The sequence below is a fragment of the Scyliorhinus canicula genome, chromosome 1 (genome assembly GCF_902713615.1).
Source record: "Scyliorhinus canicula chromosome 1, sScyCan1.1, whole genome shotgun sequence".
Taxonomy (NCBI): Eukaryota; Metazoa; Chordata; class Chondrichthyes; order Carcharhiniformes; family Scyliorhinidae; genus Scyliorhinus; species Scyliorhinus canicula.
In genome coordinates, this window is record NC_052146.1 from 132,049,838 (window position 1) to 132,067,675 (window position 17,838).

The window sequence follows — 17,838 nt, forward strand, 5'->3', positions numbered from 1 at the left end:
CACTACGGGAGGCGGCCGTCATGGAGAGCGCCAGGGCCTTTGCGGCCGCGAGGTCGGGGGCGACCCCTTCCAGCAGTCGTTGCCGGATGGGGTCCGATGCAATGCCTGTAACGAAGGCATCGCGCATGAGTAAATCAGAATGTTCCGTGGCTGTGATGGCCCGGCAGTCGCAGTCTCGTACCAGAGGTATAAGGGCCCTCCAGAAGTCCTCAATCGACTCACCCGGCTGCTGGACGCGAGTATAAAGTTGATGCCTCGCAAACAGGGTGTTCGCCGATGGTGCATAGTTCTCCTTGAGCAGTTCCATAGCTGCGGTGTAGTCGGTCGCATCTCGAATGAGCGGAAAGACGCTGGAGCTAAGTCTGGAGTACAGGAGTTGCTTTTTCTGGGCCTCCGTCGGGGGAGGGTCTGCTGAAGAGATGTAGGCCTCGAAGACTGCGAGCCAGTGATCAAAGTCTTTTCTGGCGTGAGGCGAATGCGGATCCAGCTGCAGACGGTCAGGCTTGACTCTGATGTCCATGGTGACTGGGAAATCGTACAGCAATAAATTGTGGCGCTAACAATTATACTCAAAGCCGAGAGACTAGTACAATAGAGGCTTTATTGCTGTACGATGTTGTCCCTCCATCTGCAACAGTAGACTAAGGGTCTGAGCAGCTCTCATACATTTATACATAAGCTCCCTGTGGGCGGAGCTAGCCGGCAGGGGCTGACCGGAGGATCCTGTATTACAGGTACAGGCATACATCCCCCTACTGCAGTACACATAACTACAGTGGTTATCTCACCACAATAGGTTGAATGTCTTGTCAAGAGGAAAAAGCAGGTGTATGTAAGGATGAGAAAACAAGGTTCAGTTGGGTCGCTTGAGGGTTACAAGGTAGCAAGGAATGAGCTAAAAAAAAAGGGTTCAGGAGAGCCAGGAGGGGGCATGAGAAGACCTTGGCGGGTCGGATCAAGGAAAACCCCAAGGCTTTTTACTCTTGTGTGAGAAATAAAAGAACGACCAGGGTGAAGTTAGGGCCGGTCAAGGACAGTAGTGGGAACTTGTGCATGGAGTCAGAAGAGATAGGAGAGGCGTTGAATGAATGCTTTTCTTCAGCGTTGACCAAGGAGAGGGGCCATGTTTTTGAGGATGAGAGTGTGATACAGGCGGGTAGGCTGGAGGAGGTAGATGTTCTGAGGAAGGATATATTAGCTATTTTGAAAAACCTTTGGGTCAACAAGTCCCCTGGGCCAGATGGGATATATCCTAGGATTCTTTGGGAGGCAAGGGATGAGATTGCAGAGCCTTTGGCTTTGATCTTTGGGTCCTCACTGTCCACGGGGATAGTGCCAGAGGACTGGAGAGTGGTGAATGTTGATAAGGTTCCCCATGGTCGGCTCATGAAGAAAGTAAGGAGGTGTGGGATAGAGGGAAATTTGGCCGATTGGATAAGTAACTGGCTATCACGTAGAAGACAGAGGGTGGTGGTGGATGGAAAATTTTCATACTGGAGACCAGTTACCAGCGGCATACCACAGGGATCAGTGCTGGGTCCTCTGCTATTTATGATTTTTCTCAATGACTTGGAGGATGGGGCCTGAAGGGTGGGTCAGTAAATTTGCTGATGACACCAAGATTGGTGGAGTAGTGGATGAGGTGGAGGGCTGTTGTAGGCTGCAAAGAGACATTGATAGGATGCAGAGCTAGGCCGAAAAATGGCAGATGGAGTTTAACCCTGATAAGTGCGAGGTGATTCATTTTGGTGGGAAAAATTTGAATGCAGATTACAGGGTCAACGGCAGGGTTCTGAGGAATGTGGAAGAACAGAGAGATCTTGGGGTTCATGTCCACAGATCTCTGAAGATTGCCACTCAAGTGGATAGAGCCGTGAAGAAGGCCTATAGTGTGTTAGCGTTTATTAACAGGGGGCTTGAGTTTAAGAGCCGTGGGGTTATGCTGCAACTGTACATGACCCTGGTGAGACCACTTTTGGAGTATTGTGTGCAGTTCTGGTCACCTCATTATAGGAAGGATATGGAAGCATTGGAAAGGGTGCAAAGGAGATTTACCAGGATGCTGCCTGGTTTGGAGGATAGGTCTTATGAGGAAAGGTTGAGGGAGCTAGGGCTTTTCTCTTTGGAGCGGAGGAGGATGAGAGGCGACTTAATAGAGGGATAGATAGAGTGGACGTTCAGAGACTATTTCCTCAGGTGGATGTAGCTGTTACAAGGGGGCATAACTATAATGTTCTGGGTGGAAGATATAGGAGGGATGTCCGAGGTAGGTTCTTTACTCAGAGAGTGGTTAGGGTGTGGAATGGACTGCCTGCTGTGATAGTGGGGTCAGATACTTTAGGAACTTTCAAGTGGTTATTGGATAGGCACATGGAGCACACCAGAATGACAGGGAGGGGGATAGCTTGATCTTGGTTTCGGACAAAGTTCGGCACAACATCTTGGGCCGAAGGGCCTGTTCTGTGCTGTACTGTTCTATGTTCTATGTAAGAGTCATAGGGTGGGATTCTCAATTTCAGAAACTAAATGTTGACGCCGGGACTGGATTGGTGGACTTATACGTCAACTGAATTGGCGTCGGTCACAGAGCAATTCGTGATCGATTAATGGTCTAGCACCGGCACCACGTGGAACACAATTGATTCCAGTGAAAAACAGTGTCAGGATTGGCACTCAAGAGACTGACAAGCTGCAGCCACATGTCAGTACTCCACTCCCCACACACACTCATCCCATCCAACAAAATGGCAACAAAAAGAGCAGTTCCCCAGTTCGCAGATGCGGAGCTCGAGACTTTACTGAACGCAATGGAGGAGAGGTGGGCCACCATTGCTGGCGCTAAGCTCCACAGCCTCCGTTTAGCACCCTCCTGTAGGGGCTACATGTAGGAGAGATGGACATCTCTCTTGGGTGAGCCGTGTGATGCCCTGCCGGCGAGTAGCACCCGGTTGTCGGTGGGATGGAGGGGAAGTTGAGTGCAAGGGTGGTACGGTGGGGACACACATATGGCTGGTGTCACTCTACACAACCACAGGGAAAGGGTGTCTGTCACTGGGGTGCGCAGCAAGGTGGCTCCTTTCAGGTTGCGACAGTGGCGGTCCATGCCTGGATACCCCGGTCCCAATGGCATTTATTTGGTTGGTTGTTATTTTGGGGTGAGGTGGGTTGGGGGTGTTACTTTTTATGTCTAATTGATCAGATAAAAGGGCCTAAGTTGAAGTCCCCAAGAGAGAGCCACCTTCCATACAACCACTCAGCTCATAGCCGCCAACAGAAGGCGCCTTCCTAATTATTGGAGTGGGGAACTTGCAGGATACAGGATTTGTGGCAACAAACAAGTGTGTCTTCTATGAGCTCATTCTCTTGCTGGCCCTTCAAACTCAGGACATATGTTAAGTGTACAATGTAAATACATAGACTTGTATACAGCATACAGAGTATAGTGCTTTAACAGTAGAGAAGATGCATGGAGAGATCAGTTCAGTCCACAAGAGAGTTATTCAGGAGTCTTGTAACAACAGGGAAGAAGCTGTTTTTGAATCTGTTTGTGCATGTTCCCAGACTTTAGTACCTTCTGCCCGATGGAAGAGGTTGGAAGAGAGAATAACCCAGGTAGGTGGGGTCTTTGATTATGCTGCCCACTTTTCCAAAGCAGCGGGAGGTGTAGACAGACTCAGTGGATAGGAGGCGACTTTGTGTGATGGACTGGGCTGTGTTCACAGCTGTCTATAGTTTCTTACAGCCTTGAGCTAAGCAGTTACCATACCAAGCTGTGATGCAGCCAGATAGGCAGCATTCATTGTGTATTGTATTTAACTGTATTTTTATTATCATAATAAGAATCGCATATTTCATAGAGATCCTGTAATATTTCATAGAATTTACAGTGCAGAAGGAGGCCATTCGGCCCATCGAGTCTGCACTGGCTCTTGGAAAGAGCACCCTACCCAAGCCCACACCTCTGCTCTATCCCCATAACCCAGTAACCCCACCCAACACTAAGGGCAATTTTAGACACTAAGGACAATTTAGCATGGCCAATCCACCTAACCCGCACATCTTTGGAATGTGGGAGGAAACCGGAGCACCCGGAGGAAACCCACGCACACACGGGGAGAATGTGCAGACTCCGCACAGACAGTGACCCAAGCCGGGAATCGAACCTGGGACCCTGGAGCTGTGAAGCAATTGTGCTAACCACAATGCTACCGTGCTGCCCACAAGTAAGCTTCAATTAAGTTACTGTGAAAAGCCCCTAGTCGCCACATTCCGGCATCTGTTCGGGGAGGCCGGTACAGGAATTGAACCCGTGCTGCTGGCATTATTCTGTATTGCAAGCCAGCTATTTAGCCCACTGTGCTAAACCAGTCCCTAAAACCCATTCCTTGAACCAATATTGAAGAATACAATAAAATGGAACCATACTTTAGCATAAATAAAACCAAAGTATGGTGTATGCTAGAAATTTGGAAAAAAAAAAGAAACTCAGCAGGTTTGGCAGCATTTCTGGGCAGAGAAATAGCCAGTGCTTTGACTCACATATGACTATTCCTCAGAATTGAAAGTTGTACCTGTTCTGAGGAAGAGCTATTTTGAATTTGAAGTGTTGGTTCTATCCCTCTTTCCGCAGATGCTGCCAGGCTGTTGAATATTTCCAACACTTTCCATTTTTATTTATGGTACATAATCATATGGGCAGAAGCTAACATGGTGCCTGTTATATTTACAGCAGAACCCAATCTGTTGCTTTGGCATAGCTTGGGGACAGAATTAACATTTCATGTAGTTCGTAATTTAAACCTATCACTTTTTTCCCCTTGATCTTTCCCTAATATTGTAAACTCACTGGGAAATAATAGGCAGCAGTGGTCCTGCAATATGTCAGATGCTTTTTTGCATGGTAGTTTTTAGCAGAATATTCAATGATAAAGAGTCATCACAGCTGAGCCAGATCCTGTCTGGTACTCACATGCGCAAATTCAACAATGGCTTATTTGTCGTAATAAAGAGTATAGATGATTTTGCTTTATATTTTCACTCTATACTCACAAGTTCAGATGTTGAAGCAAATGGTATTGCTTTGCTTGCCATCTGAGCCAAAATAATTTTTGAAAAAAAGAACTTGTGTTTATAAAGTACCTTTCATGTCATCAGTTGATCCCAAAATGTTTCACATCCAATAAGATAATTTTGAAATCCAGCAACTGTTCTGCTACATATCTTAATGAAAGTTAGAGATTTCTTTGAAAGCACAATATGATTCATGATTGTCTGAAACATATGTATAAATAAGTACAATTTTATCCCAGGAAGAAATCAATCTAAAGAGAGAAATTGCTGCACTGGACACAATAAAGGACTTCTACTTCCTTAATTGGTGGTAGGTTATTTTATAATTTAAAACTACATTACACTTGCTTCCTGGCCTTCGTTGTATTCAAATTAGTTTCTAGTATTGTGATGCCAACAACTGAAAAAGATGATTGTGTTAAAAAAAAGTTAAATTGTATTATGAAATTTGTGAGCAGACAAACAATTAGATTTTGATGATTCACAATAAGTTGAATTCCCATGTGCCGACATATAGGGTAAATGTGTGTACAATGGCAAATTTCCTGTTACTACATTTTAGACACTCTTCTGTCAACTGTTGTTGTAGATTCACGGGCCAGATCTTTCTCTAGGCTCTGAAAACTCTGAAAACTTCACACTTCACAATTTGAAAACTACACACCCATGTACGGTTTCACATGTCATTTATGCCTACACACTGGCATCGGGTCTGGTCAATGGGATGTAGGATGCTGACGATCTACTCTGTGATGAGCTCTTGTGCTCCGCGTTGTTTGAAAACGTCTCACACATGCCCACGGTAGCACTTTCCACCGTCTATCTGGGTGATACCAGCATGTGAGCTGGCCATTCCATCTCATGGTCCTACCTAACCTTGGTCAGCCAGTGCCGGGACAATGCCAATGATGCCCTCAGCCATAACACGTTGTGACTGGGCCAAGCTCTGGAGCACCGCTGCACTATTCAGGTTGCCCTGGTACATGGCTGCCTGTGACAGGGCAGCCCTGTCCTGTACCTTGGCTACCACCCGCATTGAGTGTCCCAGGCCTTGGACATCTTGAACCATGGCTGATAACTATGCCCCAAGGCCTCCACCATGGACGCCACCCGTGCATTGTTGGCCTGGGTGGCACGCATTTTCGGCACTGCCTCCTGCATCTGCACGCGGTTAGATTCCTCCAACTGCACCTACAGGCACTGGATGGTTGCTGACAGCCCCTCATGTAGCCTCGGGCGCAGTGTTCTGTGTCTCCATTCTCGATGAAACCACCCTTTCCAAAAGCCCGGGACGTATCTGGATGCATTTAATCCCTGGGGTCGGGTTGCCATCTGACCGTCCTCCCCGTAGGGGTTCCTACCTCCATGTGACGTACCGCACCAGGTATGTGATGCGTATCAGATAGTGCTCCAGGAGCCACTTCACTAAAGTACCCAACCAAGGTGAGTGTCTCTGGGATGGTGGAGGGTTTTGGAGACAGCTGTGATGGGAAGTCAGTGTCCTCCCCGGACTGATGCTTCGGGTGTCACGGGCTGGCGTTTGGGGCTCGCAGCACTGTTCATTGCCTTCTCATCACTGGAATCTACTTGGGCTTGGGGTCGCGTGGGATGGACACCAGAAGGGCTCGCCTCGTCGCTAGGTGATTCTGCAAGAAAAAAGATATGACTCATGATTAAATCGCGGGTTTGGGTGATTGTGTGGAGCAGTGGGGATCATGTCACGCATGCCATGGGAAATCTCAACACAGCAAGGTCTAGCTTGGATGCCCAATGCTGACCTCCACCTCGGCAACTTCCCTCTTTCCGGGCCTTTTTCCAGCGATGAGTGCCCGCCGCCCCATGAAGCTGAGGGGTCATAGATCCAGAGGTCCCCCTCCAGTTTTCTCTCTCTGTGTTTATGTGCCGCCTTCTCCTCGGGGAGGGTCAGGGAGACAGAAAGCGCACAGTGTTGGACAGTCGGATGCGGGCAGAACAGGGGGGTAGGCAGCTGGTGGCCTTCATGGCCTGGGCATCCAGTCATCCCAGTCATGGTGGCCGATAGATGCGGGCAGATTGTTTCCACTGGTTGGTGAAAGCAGAACTAGGGGGCATAGCCTCAAAATAAGGGGAAGTAGATTTAGGACTGATTTTGGAGTTTAGGAGGAATTTCTTCACCCAAAGGGTTGTGAATCTATGGAATTCCTTGCCCAGTGAAGCAGTCGAGGCTCCTTCATTAAATGTTTTTAAGGTAAAGATAGTTTTTTGAAGAATAAAGGGATTAAGGGTTATGGTGTTCGGGCCGGAGAGTGGAGCTGAGTCCACAAAAGATCAGCCATGATCTCATTGAATGGTGGAGCAGGCTCGAGGGGCCAGATGGCCTACTCCTGCTCCTAGTTCTTATGTTCTTATATGAGTGCTGGCATGTGGTGCAGGGTGGAGTGCGCACACACTGCTGGTGGATGGGATTCTGTCGGCCTCCAGGTGGGGAGGTTACGGGGGTTGGTGCCGGGGGCAGAGTTTTGTCTACTCACCATGGCCGCCCTGAGGTGGTTACGTGGCTTCTTTCAGCACTGCTATCCAGTCCTTGCAGTGGAGCCCACGGTGTTCAAGGCCTCGGCCATCTGCTCCCGGCCTGGTGTACGGCAGTGGGTGGCAGCCACCTTCCACCCTGGGGAACAGCCTCTCCTCCAAAGCATCCAGCAGGGTATCCAGCTCGGCATCTGCAAACCGGGATGCCACATTCTGCGCTGCCACCTTGTTGGCTGGGAAAATGAAAAAATGAAATGAAAATCGCTTATTGTCACGAGTAGGCTTCAATGAAGTTACTGTGAAAAGCCCCTAGTCGCCATATTCCGGCGCCTGTCTGGGGAGGCTGGTACGGGAATTGAACTGTGCTGCTGACCTGCTTGGTCTGCTTTAAAAGCCAGCGATTTAGCCTTGTGAGCTAAAGTGTGTGTTGGGAGTGGAGTGCTAATATGCGGCTGCAGCTTGTCAGCCTCTTGAGTGGCAATCCCGACCTTGGCAATTGATTGGAATCGATCGTGTTCCACATGACACTAGCCCATTAATGGATTATGAATTGCTCCACGACATGCGCCAATTTAGTTGTCAAAGAAGTCCACCGATTCAGTTTCGGCGTCAACACTTACTTTCTGAAACGGAGAATCCTGCTCATAGATTTTTGGATGATACCCCATATTCCTCCATATTCCCAACCATTTTCCCCAGGTCTTTTTCCTAGGTTGAGAATTCCTTGTTTGCAAAATATACACTTGTCTCTGGTGAAATCTGAATTCCTCCCACACACTTTGAAATTAATTAAAAACATGCTATGTTTGAGAGTTTGTGAAGAAATTGGAAAATCTGCTATGTCGTCTGGAACATTCTGAAAGTTAACTGCAAAGTGTATTCACACCTTGAAATGTCACTATCAGAAACAGAAAATAGGAGCAGGAATAGGCCATTCGGACCTTTGAGCCTGCTCCGCCATTCAATATGATCATGGCTGATCATCCGACTCAGTAACGATTTCCCACTTTTCCCTCAGATCCTTTGATGCCTCTAGCCCAAGATCTATATCTAACTCCTTCTTGACAAACTGCTTCCTATGGTAGCGAATTCCACAAGCTTACCACTCTCTGGGCGAAGAAAGTTCTCCTCAACGCAGTACTAAAAGGTTTACCCGTATCCTTAATCTATCACACCTGGTTCTGGACACCCCCACTATTAGGAACATCCTTTCTGCATTTATCCTGTCTAGTCCTGTTTGAATTATATAGGTTTATTTGAGATCCCCGTTCATTCTTCTCAACTCCAGCGAATATAATCCTAATCGACTCAATCTCTCCACATATGTCAGTCCCACCCTCCCAGGAATCAGTCTGGTAAACATTCTTTGACCTCCCTCTATAGTAAGAACATGCTTTCTCAGAAAAGGAGACCAAAGCGACACACAATATTCCACGTGTGGCCTCACCAAGGCCCTATATAATTGCAGCAAGACATCCCTGCTTTTGTACTTGAATCCTCTTGCTACCATTTGCTGTGTTAGATGCTGTATTATAATGTAACTGTGCTTTTAACATGGTGATTCATCATAGGGACAAGTTCTTTTTTTAAAATATTTTATTCAGGCAGTTATAAACAAACAACAAACAAAACAAATAAGAGCAGAAGCAAAATTGTACAACATAATAAATGACCAGTACCAATTGCACCCCCCGCCCCACCGCCCTTCCCCTCCTCCGGTCCTGCCTCCCCCATTTTAACCCCTTTATCCCCCCTCCCCCCCTCTTTACCCTCTGCTGACACCTCAATCCTCCTTGAAGAAGCCAATGAACGGCTTCCACCTCCGGGCAAACCCATCGACCGACCCCCCCCCCAAGACGAACTTGATGCTTTCCAGCCTCAGGAATTCCACCAGTTCACTCACCCACACCCCTGCTTTTGGCGGCTCCGAGTCCCTCCACCCAAGCAAAATCCGCCACCAGGCTATCAGAGACGCAAAGGCCAAGACATCGGCCTCTCTTGCCCCCTGGACTCCCCAGTCTTCTGACACGACAAATATCGCTATCTCTGGGTCGGGGCCACCTTCACCCCCCAACACTGTGGATATTATGTCCACAAACCCCTTCCAGAACCCCTTCAGTTTTAGACACACAAAAACATGTGGACATGGTTCGCGGGCCTCCCTGCCCACACCTGTTCTCTACTCCCTCAAAGAACCTACTCATCCTAGACCATCATATGCGCCCTGTGGACCATTATAAACTGGATAAGACTGAGCCTTGCGCACGATGAGGATGCATTCATCCTCCGCAGGGCCTCCTCCCACTTCCTGGCCACCACCTTCCCCCACAGCTCCTCCTCCCATTTCTGTTTCATATCTCCCATCAGGGCTCCCTCCCAGTCCATCAGCTACTTGTAAAGCTCAGACATCTTCCCCTCTCCATCTCCCTCCCTTGACAATACCTTATCTTGCAGCCCTAGGGGTGGCAATCCGGGAAGGAAGGCACCTCCCTTTTCATAAATTTCCGGACCTGTAAATACTTAAAACCATTCCCCCTGGGCAGCTCATATTCCTCCTCCAGGTCCTCTAATTTCGCAGATCCCCAAACCGCTCAATCCCCACCTGCTGCCACCCCAGAAACCTTGCATCCAGCCCCCCCCAGTGAAAACCTATGGTTATCACAAATCGATACCCGCACTGAAGCACCCTTCAGTCTCAAGTGCTGCCTCCACTGACCCGTACCCTCAAGGCCGACAACACCATGAGGCTGACGGAGTACCTGGCTGACGAGAATGGCAGAGGCACTGTCAACAATGCCACTCAACTTTTTCCCCTGCAAGAAGCCACCTCTATCCGCACCCATACCAACCCCTCACCCACTACCCATTTCCTGGCTATAGCGATGTTAGCACCCAGTAGTAATTCATTATATTTAGTAACACCAAACCCACCCCTCTCCTCACTCCCGCTCCAAGAAAACCCTCTTGACCCGCAGGGTCTTCCCTGCCCACACAAAGCCCAAGATCAATGCATTGTCCTTTTTAAAGAATGACTTCGGGACAAAGAACGGGAGGTTCTGAAACAAGAACCTTGCCAGCACCGTCATCTTCATTGTCTACACCCGTCCTGGCCAACAACAATGGCAGCACATCCCACCTCTTAAAATCCCCATGATCTGCTCCACAAACAGAGCCAAATTTAACTTATGCAGCTGCACCCAACCCAGTCTCACCTGGATGCCCTAGTACCTGGAACTTTTCCCCACCACCTTGAAAGGCAACTTCCCCAATCTCTTCCCCTGCCCTCTGGTCTCAATTGGGCATACCTCACTCTTTCTCATGTTCAGCTTGTACCCAGAGAACCGACCAAAGTCCTCCAAAAACTCCATAATACTGCCAATGCCCCCCAATGGGTCTGAAATGTATAACAACAGGTCATCTGCATACAGCAAAACCTTGTGCTCGCCCCCCCCCCCCCCCCTCCCCCGCCTTCTCCGCATCCATTGCTGCTGCCACTTCCACTTCCTGCCCCTCCAGGACATCATAGTAACATTAAGTAACTTTCATACATTTGCTTACAACTGCCTCCCTTCACAAACCCCGTTTGGTCCTCACTTATCACACTCGGGACAATTCGCGAAGCCAACACCTTCATCAAAAACATGGCATCTACATTTGGCAATGATGTTGGACGGTAGGGTCCACACTGCTCCAGATCCTTATATTTCTTCAGTATCAGGGAGATGGATACCTGCGATATTGTAGGGGGGAGCTCCCCCCTCACCCTAGTCTTATTCTATGCCCTCACCAGCAGCGGCCCCAGATCCCCCCAAACCCTTTATAAAACTGCACTGGCAACCCATCTGGTCCCAGAAGCTTCCCTGCCTGCATCGCCCCCATACCCTCCATCACATCCCTCAACCCAATAGGGGCCCACCATCCCTGTAACAGCTTCTTGTCCATATTGGGAAACTCCAACCCATCCAGGAACTGCCGCATTCCCTCCCTCCCTGTCCGGGGACTCCAACTCATGTAACTCCTATAAACTCCTCAAACAATCCGTTCACCCCCACCGGGTCCAGCACCATCCTTCCCATCCCGCCCTGCCTTCACTCTGCCCATCTCCCTTGCCCCCGCTTATTTCTGAAGCTGGTGGGCCAGCATCCTGCTCATCTTCTCCCCATACTTGGATATTGCCCCCTGGACCTCCGCAACTGCCCTACCGCCTTCCCCCTGGACACCAGTCCAAACTCCCTCTGGAGCCTCTGCCTCTCCCTCAACAATCCTGCCTCTGGGGCCACCGAATACCTCCTGTCCATTCTCAGAATCTCTTCCACCATTCTTGCCATCTCTCCCCATTCCGACTGTGCCCGAATCAAAATAAACTCTCTCTCTCTCTCTCCCCCCCCCCCCCCCCCCCCCCCCCACTCCCCAACAGAAACCATCACCTTGAGTGCCGAGTGCCTCCCAAAGCATGGCGGCCGTGACCTCCCCCGTGTCATTGAGCTCCACATACCCCCAGATAGCAGCCCTCACCCACTCACACACCTCCTCATCCACCAGCAACCCCACATTCAACCTCCACTGTGGGTGCTGGCCCACCCCCCTCCCCCACCAAACCCCGGTCCACTTGTAAATCCACCCAGTGCAGTGCATGGTCTGAAACCACAATCGCCGAATACTCCGAGTTGACCATCCCCACCAACAACGTCTTGTCCACCACAAAAAAGTCTATACGGGAGTATACCGGTTCACATGAGAATAATACAAAAATTCCTTTGCCCTCGGCCTCTCAAATCTTCTCCCCCTCCCCCCCATATGCTCCATAAATCCCTTCAGTTCCTTCGCCATAGCCGACGCCTTCCCCGACCACGGACTCAACTGGTCCAAACTTGGCTCAATGACTGCGTTAAAATCCACCCCCATGATCAACTGGTGTGAGTCCAGGTCAAGGATCTTCCCAGCACCCGCCTCATTAACTCAATTCCATCCCAGTTTGGGGCATAAACATTTACCAGGACCACCAGCATCACCTCCAGCTTCCCACTAACCATCAAGAACCTCCCACCCTGAATCAGCCACTATGTTCCCCACCTCAAATGCCACCCACTTGTTTACCAACACCACCACCCACCTCGTCTTCATGACCAGTCCTGAATGGAACACTGCCCTACCCATCCTTTCCTCAACCTTCTCCGAACCCCTATCTTTAAATGCGTCTCTTGTAGAAAATCCACCTCCGCCTTCAGACTCCTCAGGTGCGCGAACACATGTGACCATTTGTCCGGCCCATTCAACCCCCTCAGCCTGGTTATGGGGGCACCCCACCCACCTCCCCTGCCAATCAACCATATCCCTTTTTGGGCCTGCCCCAGCCCGTGTCACGAGACCGTCCAGTACCACCCTCAGATGTCCACTGTCTTCACTCCTTTTCCAACTACAACCACACCTTCGACAGCAACCCCCCTTCCCCAAACCAAACAACAACCACATTGCTTTCCCTTGCACAAACCACCTGATCACCCCCCCCCCCCCCACTGCGCTCCATTAACTAGCCCACCCAGCTAGCATGGCAGCTCCTACCCAATGCCTCCCAACCTCCTACCCCCCGACTCCCATCCCCCCCAATCCACACTCCCTCAGAAAACAAAGAAACAGAAAAAGGTGCATGCATTCTTGATACTCCCCAAGCATCCTGCCACCAAGCCCAACAAAACATCTCAACGGACAAAACAATCTCCAGAACCACCAAAAACAAACACCTTCTATCAAATTCGATGTTCTCCTTCTCCTGTCAGTCCATTGTCTCTCAAAAATGTAATTCCTTCCTCTAGCGTACCAAAATAATAATCTTGATTCTGGAAAATCACTCACAGGCGGACTGGGTACAGCACTCCAAACTTCACCCATTCTTGACGAGGGCAGGCTCGACCCGGTTAAAACTGGCCTTGGTACACCTGCAGATCGTTCATCTCCCAGGTGCACCTCCTCGTCTGCCTCACCCACTGAATAATTTTCTCTTTGTCCAAGAAGCAGTCCCACCGCACCACCATCACCCTTGGCGGCTCTCCCGTCTGCGGCCTCCTCATCAGTGCCCTGAGTGCTCGGTCAATCTCCAGAGGCCGGTCAAAGACCCTCTCTCCCATCAGCTTTTCCAACACCTTGGCCACATTCGTGCAGGCCTCCACTCCTTCAAAGCCTTCGGGCATCTCCAAGATCCACAAGTTTTGCCTTCTGGAGTGGTTCTCCAGATCCTCCACCTTCTCCTTCAGCTTCCTTTGGGTCTCCCGCATCACCCCCATCTTGGCCGCCGTAAAGGCGAGCCACTCCTTGTGCTCCCCTACCACCTCCTCCACTTTCTGGATCGCCTGGCCTTGGAACCTCAGCCTCTGTTCCGCACGATAAATCCCTACTTTGAGCAGTTCTACCACTTTAGCACGGTCCTCCAGGGCTTCCTTTCTCTGCTGGATGAACTTATCATTTAAGAAGTCCACCAGCTGCTCCAGTGACCACTGGGTGGGCAGAACAGGCCCTTTGCCCTCTGCCATTCTGACCTATGGAGCACAGAGATTCTCCTGCTCCATGAGCTCCCTTCTTCTCGACCCACTCCTAGTCCGTGGATCCATCCACCAGCCACACCAGAGGAGTCACACTTTCTCGTGACTCTCCTACACCTTTTTCCATTCAAAATGCCACCATTCGAATGGGGAAAGGACCGAAAAAATCCACCTTGAGCGGGAGCTGACAAATGTGCGACCGCTCACTCCATGGGTTCCAGCAGACGTTAGGGCACAAGTTCTTTGAAGGTAACATGACCATTGCATTAACCAGTCTTTGGTTTTTGTTCACATGCATTACTGCTTTTACCAACTGAGGAAGCAGTGAAAATATTACAATATGTCTGACAAAATAGCATATGCTGTCATCTTTTCTGCTGTGATTTTAATGGCTCTGGCTGATTAAAAACATCTGCTCGCGGCCATTGATTGATGGACATTCTGATTTGAAAATGAAATGAGCACCTTTTGTTCTTTCCCTCTGATGGAACCATCAATTCACTAGACACGTCCTTTAAGATATGAACGGTGGTTTTAATCTACTTACAACAGAGCCAGCCTGTTCCGCGTTGAACTCTCGATGAACTGAACGGCTGGCTCTGAGCATTGGTGGAGAGTTCGATCCTCCACCGCAGGATTTTATCGTTTTTAATTTTGCCCCTTTGCGAGTTGTCAAACATAAAGGCAACCAATCGTTGGTCGGTGATGAGGGTGAATCTCCTACCTGCGAGGTAGTGCCTCCAGTGACGAATAGCCTCCACAATGGCTTGTGCTTCTTTTTCGACTGCCGAGTGTCAGAGTTCTGAAGCGGAGAGGGTACGGGAGAAAAATGCAACTGGCCTTCCTGCCTGATTTAAGGTGGCTGCTAGAGCTACCTCTGAGGCGTCGCTCTCAACCTGAAATGGAGTGGATTCATCCACCGCCCGCATGGCTGCCTTGGCGATGTCCTCCTTGATGCAGTTGAAGGCCTGGCGCGCCTCAGCTGACAGGGGAAATAGTGTGGCCTTAAAGAGTGGGCGGGCTTTGTCCGCATATTGAGGGACCCACTGGGCGTAGTAGGAAAAGAAACCCAAGCACAGTTTGAGGGCCTTGGGACAATGAGGGAGGGGGAGTTCTAAGAGGGGGCGCATAGGGTCCGGGTCTGGGCCCAGGACTCCATTTTCCACGACATAGCCGAGGATGGCTAGTCTGGTTGTGCGGAAAACACATTTCTCCTTGTTATAAGTGAGGTTTAATTTCTGAGCCGTCTGGAGAAAACGGTAGAGTTTGGCGTCGTGGTCCTTCTGGTCATAGCCGCAAGTGACATTGTCCAAGTACGGAAATGTGGCCCGCAGCCCGTACTGGTCGACCATTCGGTCCATTGCTCGTTGGAACACCGAAACCCCGTTAGTGACGCCGAAGGGAACCCGGAGGAAATGGAAGAGGTGGCCATCGGCCTCGAATGCCGTGTAGTGGCGGTCCTCTGGACGGATTGGGAGCTGGTGGTATGCAGACTTCAGATCCACCGTGGAAAAGAGCAGATACTGGGCGATCTGGTTTACCATGTCTGCAATCCTGGGGAGGGGATACGCGTCAAGGAGCGTAAATCTATTTATGGTCTGACTATAGTCGACAACCATACGGAATTTTTCCCCGGTCTTCACGACCACCACCTGAGCTCTCCAGGGACTGTTGCTGGCCTCTAGGAAGCCTTCGGACCTCCGATCTGATGAACACCCGATCCTGCAGGCTGTACCGCCTGCTGCGAGTTGCTACGGGTCTACAGTCCTGTGTGAGATTGGCAAAGAGGGGAGGGGGGGAGATTCGCAGCGTGGCGAGGCTGCAGATAGCGAGTGGGGGCAGGGGCCCGCCGAAGCTGAGGGTGAGGCTCTTAAGGTTACATTGAAAATCTAGGCCTAATAAGAGTGGCGCGCAGAGTTCGGGCAAGACGTAGAGTTGAAATTTTGCATAGCTAGCGCCTCGGATTGTGAGTGTCGCGGCGGTGCGCCCCTGGATCTGGACAGAGTGGGAGCCTGAAGCGAGAGAGATAGTTTGCCGCACGGGGAAAACGGGGAGCGAACAGCATCTTACCAGATCTGGGTGTATGAAGCTCTTAGTACTCCCGGAGTCGAAAAGGCATGGTGTGCTGTACCCGTTGATTTGGACCTCTGTCATCGAGTTTCGCAGATGCTTCGGGCGCGATTGGTCCAGAGCGACTGCGGTGAGTTGCGGGTAGTCAGCGGCTCGATCAGCTGTGCTGGAGTGGCCCCGTGATGACTGCCCTCTGAGTTCGTAGTCGTCGAGGTGAGTTTCAGAGTTTGAAGGGGATGGATCCCAAGATGGCAGCCCCCATGAGTCGCACATGGCCGGCCGCATGGAGGCGGATTGCCAAGATGGCTGCCCCCATGAGTCGCACATGGCCGGCCGCATGGAGGAGGATTGCCAAGTTGGCCGCCCCCATGAGTCGCACATGTCGGGTGGGGGTGGAGTCGGCATACAGGCTGCAGCATTTCGGGCCCTGCGGGCCTGTGAATTCAGGGAACGAGTGCTTTGAGCCGTGGGAGGGTTAGAGGCTGGGGCTTTCTCCGGACAGGCGCCGGAATGTGGCGACTAGGGGCTTTTCACAGTAACTTCATTGAAGCCTACTCGTGACAATAAGCGATTTTCATTTTAGGGGCTGGTTTAGCTCACCAGGCTAAATCGCTGGCTTTTAAAGCAGACCAAGCGGGTCAGCAGCACGGTTCGATTCCCGTACCAGCCTCCCCGGACAGGCGCCGGAATGTGGCGACTAGGGGCTTTTCACAGTAACTTCATTGAAGCCTACTCGTGACAATAAGCGATTTTTATTTCATTTTCATTTCATTCTTCGCCAGACACACTCTGGCATAGTGTCCTTTTCGCCCGCAGCTGCTGCAGGTCCCGTTGCGGGCCGGGCAGTGCTGCCGCGAGTGCTGATTCTGGCCGCAAAAGTGGCAGGCTGGGGCAGCAGTGTGGCTGGGCGGCCGCACGGCGCAGGCCTGGGGGAGTCGCTGGTCGGGGGCCCATGACAGGGTCACGGGGTCCGCGGGGAACGAGGTGAGGCTGCGGAAGGAGACCTCCATAGTGGTAGCAAGTTCAACAGTAGCTTCAAGATTTAGGGCCCCCTTTTCCAGCTGTCGCTGGCACACGTAATTTGACCTAAGGCCCGCAACAAAGGCATCGCGTACAGCAAGTTCTCTATGTTCTGCCGCGGTAACCGCCGGTAATTACAGTCACTAGATAATGTTTTAAGATCTCTCAGGAATTCTGCGAGCGATTCCGTAGGCCGCTGGCGGCGAGTAGTGAACACGTGTCGTGCATAGACTTCATTAACAGGCCTCACATACATTTTGTCGAGTTGCACTAGGGCTTCAGTATACGAACCGGCACAGTTTAGTTGAGTAGAGATTCTGTGGCTCACCCGCGTGCAGTAGGCTCATTTTCTGCTCCTCCATTGTTTCGGCTGTGCTTGCTTCTGCCAGGTAGGCTTTAAAACACCGCAGCCAATGAGAAAAAATTTATTTTGCCTCTGCATCCTGTGGGTTGAGTTCCAGTCGCTCAGGCTTGAGGGCTGATTCCATGATTGATCCTGACTGTTTCTTAAGTAGATTAAATTGATGGAACCATCAATTCACTAGACACGTGCTTTAAGATATGAACAGTGGTTTTAATCTACTTGCAACATAGCCAGCCTGTTCCGCGTTGAACTCTCGATGAACTGAACGAC

The 17,838-nt window shown here is 50.4% G+C and overlaps 1 protein-coding gene across 4 annotated transcripts in view; it reads left to right on the forward strand.

The window, feature by feature from the left end:
* The window catches only part of LOC119967483 (transient receptor potential cation channel subfamily A member 1-like), a 645,844-nt gene that overhangs the window by 359,514 nt on the left and 268,492 nt on the right, over positions 1-17,838 (forward strand). For all 4 annotated transcript variants that reach the window (XM_038800105.1, XM_038800113.1, XM_038800133.1 and 1 more), the window contains one exon: positions 5,310-5,380. In XM_038800105.1, the coding sequence (XP_038656033.1) occupies positions 5,310-5,380 (71 nt within the window). The remainder of the gene's footprint in view (positions 1-5,309; positions 5,381-17,838) is intronic.